The 10,936-nt window shown below is 56.3% G+C and overlaps 2 protein-coding genes across 4 annotated transcripts; both read left to right on the forward strand.

The window, feature by feature from the left end:
- Positions 1–2,333: 2,333 nt before the first annotated feature.
- Positions 2,334–4,507, forward strand: KRP23_13631 (putative cysteine desulfurase; the record flags this gene model as incomplete). Its single annotated transcript, XM_067884365.1, has 2 exons — positions 2,334–3,967; positions 4,048–4,507. The coding sequence occupies 2 exons, from the start codon at positions 2,334–2,336 to the stop codon at positions 4,505–4,507; spliced, it is 2,094 nt and encodes a 697-aa protein (XP_067738389.1).
- A 2,200-nt stretch (positions 4,508–6,707) lies between these two features.
- KRP23_13632 lies at positions 6,708–9,062 on the forward strand (the record flags this gene model as incomplete). 3 transcript variants are annotated; one of them, XM_067884366.1, is made up of 1 exon in its annotated part: positions 6,708–9,062. In XM_067884366.1, the coding sequence occupies one exon, from the start codon at positions 6,708–6,710 to the stop codon at positions 9,060–9,062; it is 2,355 nt and encodes a 784-aa protein (XP_067738390.1). The 3 variants fall into 3 exon arrangements, with proteins under 3 accessions (XP_067738390.1, XP_067738391.1, XP_067738392.1); XM_067884367.1 differs by having other exon boundaries at positions 7,599–9,062; XM_067884368.1 differs by having other exon boundaries at positions 8,385–9,062.
- Positions 9,063–10,936: the final 1,874 nt, after the last annotated feature.

A 10,936-nucleotide genomic window follows, 5' to 3' on the forward strand; every position in this document is an offset into this window, starting at 1 on the left:
AACTCTGTCAAGGCTTCGCCGAGACAACGCCACTGATCATTCTGACGAAGCCCACGGCAAAAAGCTGCAATGATAACTAACAATAGCCCCCCCCCCCCCCCAGCATATCGAAAAAATACTCCCGAATTTTCAATGAGATCATCTCATTGATGTATGCTCGGCATGCTTCGGCGCCGAATAGCATTTTGAATATAAACTTAGTAAAATGTGTTCCTACCGCAGTACATGTATTACTAAAAAAAATTCTTTCGGGTGTTGTTGTGGTATATTGTGCTACTACTTCCATTTCTAGAAATGGACTCTAATGACCATTCCAGTCGAGCCTCTACATTCTGACCGGTGTATGTATTACTATTATTATTATACGAGCTCTGCGGGTGTGGCGACAAGTTTCACTACGAGCGGTCGCGGCACGACCTGAGGTCATTAAGCCTATCCAAGACGTTGCTGTATACCGTACCGGCAACGGGGCCTCGCTCAATCTGCAAAGCTTGCAGACCGCTCCACCCAAGGTGCAGCCTCGTCGGGATACCTAGAGTGACCCAAGACTGTTGGGCCGAGAGCGCACGAGCGAAGTCGTTGAAACTTTCCGAGAGCAGGGACGCCATACCAACTGCAGCGCTACCTTGGCTCTGACCATCGACTCAGCCGCTGCACGTCGCCCCTGGCTGCCAAACACTGGAACAACAAAGCGGCAGATAATATAGTAGGCGATCTGGCACCCTCGATGCGGTCGCTTGGAAGGGACGACCGACGACTCGTACCATTGAAAGGTAGCTGGCGTAGTTTGTAGAGGACAAGTATGCCCTAAAACATCAGTGTACACGCCATTGCTGGTGGGTGCTCGGTGGTCTCTTGACTCAGCAATTGCCAATCGGGTTGTAGTAATGCGCCAGACCAAAGGTTTTCAATGTTTCTTTGGACGAATCATTCGCATCCGCTTTCGCTTTTTGCAGCGAGCCGGAGACAAGTGAAAAGCGGCTCAAACGCTGGCATAATATCATACGTATATCCTGCGCCGCAGGCTGCGGTGGTGTGCACATGTAGCCGCCTTGCGCCGCCAATCCTATCATAAACGTCACTGGGCTTGCTATCAACGCGTGAAAAGAAAGAGGAAGTGCTGGGGGAAAGCCTGACACTGTCGACTGGTACATAGGTCTCCCTAATGCTTGGTCTCTTCCTTGATCACCATGACATACCGACCTCGGCGAAGCCGCCCTAACCCACCGCATCGTACAGCACATGTAAGCTTAGCCGCAGTTCGATTCATATAAGCATTAAAAATCGCTTTGAAGCGTGTGTGTAGACTTCCTCCACCCATACAGTCTATGATTTCAACAAGGCTATTACACCGCTACATATGCAACACCATGACAGGTGCTTACTCAGTATGTTAGTATAAATACATGTAGACTCGACCTCTCACGTGGCGCAAACCAAAGCGCCGCAAAAATGTTTCGCCTTCCCGGCCCGTTCCCGCCTCAAGTTAATGAAGCCCAATTTACCCGGCCCGATCCCGCCCTAATCCAGAGACGTTCGTTTCTTGGCAAGTCTCCCGATAAAGCTGTGATGTAGTGGATAGGCAGCCTTGGTGTCGAAGAGCGGCGTGACCTCATCCTGCGGAGCCCTCCATATGGGCCCTGCCTGACCTCCCTCGTGGCGTCGAGATTAGTCTCGCAGAGACACCTGCGCCAAAAAGAACCGCCGAGTGCCCCGCGGCGCCCGAAGTATCGAGTCAGCAGAATGAGACAGCGAGGAGTAGAACGATCCAGTCATGGTAGAAGACCGAGGCAAATGCCACAGAGACGTCTTATTAATACAAGTAGCTCAATAGACAGTCTGATCCTCTCTCTCTCTCTTTCACACACCCGCGCTAAAGAGGTTTGCCGCAAACTTTGCGAGGTCAGGGGCGTTGTTGTCAGCAACGCCAACAACGTGTTGATGCGACTTGACCTTGGACGGGCACTGTCGACATGCGGGTTTCTACCGGGTCCACCTGGTCAAATCCGTCGCGGCGATCCTCTGCGTGCAAAGTTTGAAGGCACGATTGGCCTCTGCAAGGTGGCGAGGCCGGCAATGCGCAGTCACCGCTCCTTGCGCGAGATAAAGCCGGCGTGTTTTGAGCTCGCCTGACCGCAACACATCGTCCGACGATGGCGTCCTGTGGAGCACATTGGCACGTATTCCAGCTCGGAAGCAATTCCCGGTAGCCGCAGACTCGTCTCGGTGCAAGCCTTGACAGCTGGGGACACCTCGACAACGTCCTCACCGAACCGCAGCAGCGACTGTGGTCTCGCCATTGTCGAAAACACCAGACAGAGCCGCTAACGAAAATGCCGCCCGCCAGCACCGAAGACGGCACGGCCGCGGCGCTCCCAACGCCGTGGGTCTCGCAAGTATTTCGTGCCTCAGAGTCTGGCGACGCTGGACGCAGCTCTCTCATTAGAGACATCCGCGAGAAGGAGAAGGCGCTGGCCGGCTCGGAGAAGTCGCTGAGCATTGTGGGCTCGGACTTCGACCCCTTGGGAATGTCCACGGCGTCGTTCAATTTCGAGGAGGAGGCTGACGCCGACGCCTCCAACTCGTCCACGGTCCGTGACAATAGCATTTGCGTGGACAACGAGATGGAGGTGTCCGACGACGAGAGCGAAGACCAACTGCTGCGCAGCATCGCGGACGACATGATCGGCCGCAACATGCCCTTCGAGTCGCCGTTCGGCGTCCGCGCGCAGTGCTATGCAGACTACACTGCGAGCGGCAAGTCACTGGAGAGCATCGAGCAGTTTATGCGGAACAAGGTCATGCCCACGTACGGCAACACGCACACGACGACGTCCGTCACGGGGATGCAGACCACAGCGTTCCGCGAGGAAGCTCGCCAGATCATCGCGCGGTCTGTCAACGCGCGGCCATCTCAAGACGTGGTGATTTTCGCTGGCCAGGGCTGCACCAGCGCCATCCACAAATTCATTTCTGCACTTGGGATCAACACTTCCAAGCGACTGCGGCTTGCGTCCAAGCGTCCGGTCATCTTCACGGGGCCATTCGCGCACCACTCCAACTTGCTCCCGTGGCGTGAAAGCCTTGCGGTCGACGTCGTGGAAATCCCAGAGGCCAACGGCGGAGGCCTCGATCTCAAGGAGCTGGAGCGCCAACTGAAGAGCTACAGCGGTCGTAAACTCAAGATCGGCTCGTTCACCGCGGCTGCAAACCTCACAGGTCTGCTAACGGACGTCGACAAGGTATCCAAGCTGCTGCACAGACATGACGCTCTTGCTTGCTGGGACTACGCCACCTGCGCTCCTTACGTCAATATCGACATGAACCCTAAGGATTCTGCTGCTTACAAGGACGCCATCTTCTTCTCGGGGCACAAGTTTGTTGGAGGTCCGGGCTCGCCCGGTGTGTTGGTGGTGAAGAAGAAACTGATGAGCAATGAAGTGCCTACGATGCCCGGTGGTGGCACCGTTTTGTTCGTCACGGAGAAGGCCCACAGCTATCTCCCCGACACGGTAGAACGTGAGGAAGGTGGCACTCCCGACATCCTGGGCAGCATTCGTCTTGGTCTTGCCTTCGCGCTTAAACAACGGGTCGGAACCAAGAAGATCATGACACAGGAGCGTCGTCACGTCAAGCGTGCACGCGAGTCTTTCAGTGGAAACACACATATCGTACTGCTCGGTCGCCACACTGACGATGTCGACCAGTTACCAGTGTTTTCGATGCTGATTCGCTACGGTGACCGCTTCCTGCACCACAACTTTGTGTGCGCACTACTGAACGACCTCTTTGGCGTCCAGGCACGTGGCGGCTGCCAGTGTGCTGGTCCGTTCGGAGCTCGTCTTCTCGGCGTTAATCGAGAGCACACTATTGCTCTCGGAAACGCGGTGATTGAGAAGGACGAGGCTATCAAGCCAGGAGTTGTGCGGATGAGCTTCCCTTACTTCGCCGACGACGCGGAGGTTGAGTATATTCTGGATGCTGTGCACTTCGTCGCCGACCACGGATGGAAATTCCTACCCCAATACGACTTCGATGTCCACTCAGCGGCGTGGCGCCACATTTCTCGAGTGACAGACTACTTCCCGACCAAGAGCTGCCTCTCCGAGCTGCAGTTTTTAGCGATGGCACCATCAGCTCGTCAAGCATTGACGAGCCAATTCGCAGCATTGCTGTTCACCGACGTGAGAACCTGGAGCAGGCTGCGATTCTGGCAGATACCTGTATGAAGGAGGCTGCGCTGGCCGAGTTCTTTCCCGAGGGGGAAAAGGTGCTCAAGAGCCACGAGTACCTGCGCTGGTTCGTCTATCCGTACGAAGCGCTCGCGGACTACAAGAAGCACGGGGGTAAGGCTCCGCTTACCGACAAGATCACGGGTCCGTGCCAGCCGCAATTGTACCTGGACGACTCAATCAACCACATTTGGGACGGCACGATGTCCGTGGCCAAGATGAAGAGGAGTCGGATGGGGCGGTTGGTGCTCCGTCATTACATGCCGGGCCCCTGAACAAGTTTCACGTGAGGAGTGAATACTCGAAAGAAGAGCCTGAGTGTGCAAGATGCGATGGTGTCAGTGAGACGGGACGGACGCAAGTCTCGCCAACTATTCCGATAGTGCTTAGGCACCCCAATGTTATAGAGAAGGCGTACGGTAGTTGTTGTAGTTGTTCATCTTTGGCGTGTTGTAAATACCTCCGAGTGCAAACGAGCATAACCTTCGATCACTACCTTCATGTACTGGGGCCCCCCACCCAATCGCCCATATCTGAGTGCTTAGTGATGCATAAGCTTACACCCTTTTCCACAACTTTTGGGGTAAAACATCGTAGTTCATCAATGTGCATATGTGCATGACCATCCGCTCATCCAAAAAGGGACGAGGAGAGGCGGGTCTTAACTAGCTTGGCTTTCGTGGCTTGGTTGAAAGCTGCGCTGCGGGCGGCTCGCACATGATATGTACGCCACATTATTTTGTCCATATGTGTAAAACACCATTTCCTTTCGTGCCTCCAGGAAATGAACCGTACGGCACTGAGTGCCAATCGTCCATGATTTCCAGCATGCACTGTACCATCGTCGAAGCAAATGCATGGTCAGTCTTGGTCAAGGTTGAGACTACCGGTATGGCTCCGTTTCGGGTAGGAAGCGCTCGTGGGAGTCAAGTTGACGAGGGGGTCAGATACACGCTAGTGGTATCAACGATGTTGGCAACGATGTTGCTGCCGGCAGCTGTTGCATTTGGGGTCAAGCAGCTTTGAATATCCGTTCGTGACCAGAGGCGAGGCATATGCTCTCGTACCACGTGGCCATTGTCGATTCAGATGCAGCGCTCGACAAGACCTCCGAAAAGGCCCGAGCGCGCTACTGCTTGTAGCCTACAGGTACGTAGTACTAGTACTGAACTAGTAATACACAGCGACGCCAAGCTCAGCGTTGCCACATTGCGGGACTGGCTCAGCTTGTGGTAGATTCGGTTTTTGATCGGGCTTCCGGCGCATTGTCGGGACAAAGTGGATATGACGCGCGGGTTCTGGCGGCTCTGCTGCGCCTGCGTCACCTCGCCGGATTGTTGAATGCCCGTGCAAGGCATCGATAGGGAAGCAGGCGGCGACCCAGCGCTGCAGCTACAGTACAGTGGACAGTCGCAAGGGGCCACTGCAAGTGCGATGGCGCGAACTCGCCGATGATCGTCAGTCGTGGACGGAATTATAACCTCATTCGCTCGAAATCGCTTCCCTCTGTTACTGCCGATGATAAAGTCTTCGCTGCACGTCGCCGTCCCTGCCGAGCATGCAGTGCATCAAGCAGGTCAGCTCGATGAGCTGAGCTCATTCGACAAGGTGCATGCACCAGCAGGTATACTACAGGTAGGGCGGGAGCTCGGGGGTCTCCGGCGGCGGTGAAGGTAGCGGTGCGAGCTCTGCACATGGCGTGCTCAATTGCCTCGTCGTTGCGGAGGGATTGCAGGCGCGACGCTGAAAGATCAGAAACCCTGAACCGCGCGGCTCCCTTCCCGCCGTTGCAGGTGTTCCCACCGGACAGTACTCGCTGCGCGAGGTATCGCGGGAGGGCGATCCTTTGCATGCAGAGAGAGACCTTGGACGTGTGAATCTCCATGTTGCCCCGAGGATACCAAGCGATCCGATCTCATGAGAGAGAGTGATGCACAGCACATGGGGCGAAGTACCCATTTGGTATGGAGAAGTCTTTATCAGATGGTGAGCGGTGACACGGAGGCGAGGCGAACCGTCCTTGGTACAGAGTTCCGACCAATTCTTAACCTTGGTCACACTGAACAACGGCCATCACAATCCCACAAGCCAGGATAAGAGACGCACATCATCCACGAGTGCAAATGGCAACTCGTTTATGTTTACGAGTGCCGTCAAACGTGACTCGACTGGCGGCGCGCCGAGCCTTTTCTGGGGTGTTTGCGGCGTTTACAACATCGTCCAGCTGTGATTTGGACAGGCCGATTCAGCAGCGGTATGGCGTGCTTGAGGCTCGGCCCGGACCTCAACGATCTCAAAGCGCTTTCGAGTCTAGTCGAGAGCCTGACCTCTGCTGCAGCATCCGACAGACACTCAGCGCCGAAAACACTTGGTGCTTTGCATGGCACTTCCGAAATCCACACCAAGCGTAAAGGTTCGCCGTCGGGTGATCCTTTCACGGCTGAGTGCTCGCTCGCTTCGTCTGTCATAGTATCCATGTTGCGCCGAAGCATTGACGAGAGCGCCCTCCCGCGCCGCAGCCTCTTGGCCATGCCACCGGCCAAGGAGGACGCGGAGGGCGCGGAGCTGCTGTCGTCCAGCTCCAACAACCCGCTCGCCAAAACGGACACGTCGTCCATCGACATGGAGGCGGAACGTATCGACCAGCGAGGCACCGACGACGATGACAAGCACGAAACGGCTTCGGAGACCTCGTCCAGCTCCAACAGCGTGATCGGTGCCCCCACGACCACCGTTGACTCGGAGATCGCTCTGGGTGTCATGAAGGAGGCCGACCGCAGGATGACCGCGAGAACCTCCATCGCCACCGTCGACGATGACCACAGCGTCATCGAAACCGTGGAGGAGGACGAGGGCGACCAAGTCGACGTGCAGTTGCTGCACGACATCGCCGACAACATGATCGGCCGCAACGTGCCGTTCCAGACGCCTTTCGGCACCAAGGCCCAATGCTACGCCGACTACACGGCCAGTGGCAAGGCCATCGAGAGCATCGAAATGTTCATGCGCAACGAGGTTATGCCCACCTACGGCAACACGCACACCACCACGTCCGTCACGGGCCTGCAGACCACCTCCTTCCGTGAGGAGGCCCGCCAGATCATCGCCAAGGCCGTGAACGCCCGCCTTCACGGCAGCGCAGCTCGCGACGTCGTCCTCTTCAGCGGTCAAGGGTGCACCAGCGCCATCAATAAGTTCATTACTGCCCTCGGTCTTACCACGATGCGACGCCACCATCGCCCACACAAGCGTCCGGTCGTATTCACGTGTCCGTTCTCCCACCACTCGAACTTGTTGCCATGGCGTGAGCTCTTCGCTGTAGACGTGGTCGAGATCCCCGAGGCCAAGGCCGGTGGCCTCGACTTGATGGAGCTTGAGCGTCAGCTGCAGAGGTACCAGGGCCGCGACCTCAAGATCGGCACGTTCGCCGCTGCCTCCAATCTCACGGGCATGTTGGCGGACACAGACAAGGTGTCCAAGCTGCTGCATAAGTACGGAGCCCTCTCGTGCTGGGATTACGCTGCGTGCGCTCCGTACGTCGAACTCGACATGAACCCCAAGGACCCTGCGGCCTACAAGGACGCCGTGTTCTTCTCGGGCCACAAGTTCGTGGGTGGTCCGGGATCTCCCGGCGTCCTGGTCGTCAAGAGGAACCTGATGACCAACGAAGTGCCTACGATGCCCGGGGGTGGCACCGTGCTGTTTGTGACGGAGAAGGCTCACAGCTACCTGTCCAACAAGGCGGAGCGTGAGGAGGGAGGCACCCCCGACATTCTGGGCAGTATCCGTCTGGGTCTTGCCTTCGAGCTCAAGCAGCGTATTGGCCCCAAGAACATCATGAAGCTTGAGTACCAGCACGTGCGTCATGTCCGTGAAGTGCTGGGGCGCAACGACCACATCGTGCTGCTCGGTCACGAGAACGTGGACCAGCTGCCCGTGTTCTCGTTTCTGGTTCGCTTCGGCGACCGCTTCCTGCACCACAACTTCGTGTGTGCCCTGCTAAACGATCTCTTCGGTATCCAGGCGCGTGGCGGCTGTCAGTGCGCGGGCCCGTTCGGTGCGCGCCTGCTTGGCCTCAGCCGTGAGCACATCACTGCTCTCGGCTACGCCGTTGTTGCCAAGGACGAGGTGCTGAAGCCGGGCGTCGCTCGCATGAGCTTCCCGTACTTCGCTGACGAAGAGGAGGTGGCGTACATCCTCGAGGCGGTGAACTTCGTAGCCGACCACGGCTGGAAGTTCCTGCCGCAGTACGAGTACGACCCGCACAACGGATCGTGGCGTCACGTTTCACGCTCCACCGGTTCCTTCCTGGCGAAGAAGTTCCTGACTAGTATGCAGCTTGACGACGTGGAGACCGTGCGCGCCTCCGTGTGCGCTGGTCCCATTCGCAGCATCGCTACCCACCGTCGCGAGAACTTGGAGCAGGCTGCTGTTCTGGCGGACGCCTGCATCGAAGAGGCTGCGTCGGTCGAGCAGTTCCCTGAGAGTCAGAAGCTGGTGCCGAGTCACGAGTGGCTGCGTTGGTTTGTCTACCCGCACGAGGCTGTTGCCGCCTACAAGGAGCAGGGCGAAAAGCCTGCTCTCACGGAGAAGATCGAGGGCCCGTGCCAACCGCAGCGTTACCTAGACGGTTCGGTCCACCAGGTGTGGGAAGGTGTGCCCTCGCTGGGCAAGATGAAGCGGAGTCTCATGGGGCGATTCGTGCTCAAGGTGTTCATGCAGGACGAGCTCGAGGCCATGAAGGACAAGAGGTCAGACGTTGAGAAGAGCGTGTTGAAGGATGAAGAGGCCATGTGCGTCGTGTTCGGCGGCTCGGAGAAGTGTCAGTAAGGGAAAACTTAGGTTGGTGGAGTCGATCGAAGTTCTGACATTTGCTTGAGCATGGCAGCACTCGGTTGCTCCTTGTTTTATAGCTTGCAGCGTGTCATGATGAAATATAGCTCATTGGTATTAGAGTCGTATCCTTGCTTGCGGAAGGCGACGGTGTTGCTAGCTGGCACACTCGAATACGTTTAGCTATACTGTATCGCAACTCCCATTGGTCAGTGGCATGGCCTTCAAGCAGCAGGTTGGCCTCATTCCCGATGTTTGACACCCCACCGCCAGTGATGTGGCGGCTGCATGAGGGAAACTATCGCTAAGAGCGCTTGCGCGGCTTTGGGCACAGGCAGCCAACTAAACCGCGATCAAATCAAATCAAAACTATCGCTAAGACTTCAGCAAGCGGAGCTTAGACAATGGCATCCAGATGATGAAGATAAAGTTCGACGTACAGAAAGTTCAATCTCCATTTCCACTCTCAATGCACTGCGAGTCTCATGCTACAGCGTTCACTAGTACGGCCAGGCCTTCTCGAGGTTTGCCTTGAAGTTGGGATCGATGAAGGGGACCGGCGCATGCTCGCCAAAGTCGGTGTCGTTAAAGGCGCCGCGCGCCTCATCGGTCAACTGCTCCCACATGATGAGATCTTGGAATTCGCCACCAGTTTTCCAAGTCGTGTCCACACTGTGGAAGCCATGGTTATTGGCGTCCGCCAGGTAGTTAATCATGGAAGTTGTACCGCTGAGCCCGTCTGCGGGAGGAGGCGTGTACTTAGAGTACGTTGTCACGTACGACGAGGGCGATACTCCGATGATGGTAGGCCTTTCGAGCGCAGGGTTGTCAAGCCACACAACGACGTTCGCCCAGTCATGGCGTTTACCCTTACTGAAGGTCGGTTGGTCTTTCGGGAAATACCACGCGTACATGATGGCCCACAGGTCGCTATACCAAACGGCTCGGGCGTACACCTGCGACCCCAAGCCCGATCCCTTGCAATCTCCACTAGGCATACCTGTTCCCTTTAGACCCCCACTGGTCTCCCCGGCAGCATTGACAGCAGGGTACGGGTGGCAACCGGTGTCGATCCGCAGGCTCGGCTTAAATCGGACGGCGGCCTTCTCGGAGACGGTGACAGGCTCGGGTTGCGCGAATGGTTGCACCTTGTCGTGGTCGATACTGACAGCTTCGACTGCACAGAGGGCAACAGCAGCAACAGCGGAGATGAACAGCGCGTGGAGGTTCATGCCTGCAGGCGGGAAGAACGAAAACTGACTTTAAGCCCATCGATAACTTATGCATGTATACCATGATGACGATGGTGGAGACTCCCATGATGGGACTCAGGCAACGCGCTGGCAAAGCAGTACGTGTATGTATGAATACATGTATAATACTTCAAGAAGTACCAGTACATGTACTTACCCCCCCCCCCATCTTTCCCAGGATCATCATGGTGGGCAATGCCCTACTGGGCATTCAATGAGACTATCCAGTGCCATATTTTGGCTCCGTAACTTTTCCTAACTGTCAACGAAATGGCATGAAATGCAATTCATACGCCGCCTCGTCGCACTCGTCGTCCATCAGGAGTCCGGGCACGTCCAAGACCGTGGAGAACTGGAAGCGTGGCAGCACGTAAAACACATACAGTGCGCCCCAGTTCGGCACCAAGTACGTCCCAGTGGAAATCACCAGACGCAGTGACTGCTCGAACAGCCCGCCGTTGTCATCGAAGAACATGCTATCGCACTCGCGCGTTTTGCCTGCACAACAGTCACGTTTAGTTCTTGAAGCATGTACGTCGAGCCCAAGTTCTTACCGCCGACACCAAGAGAGAGATACGCGTCTACCGCAAGTTGCAAGCTAGTGCTCACGAGGTTACA

This window comes from Phytophthora ramorum, assembly GCF_020800215.1.
Source record: "Phytophthora ramorum isolate Pr-102 chromosome Unknown Phyram_PR-102_s0018, whole genome shotgun sequence".
NCBI classification, from domain to species: Eukaryota; Oomycota; class Peronosporomycetes; order Peronosporales; family Peronosporaceae; genus Phytophthora; species Phytophthora ramorum.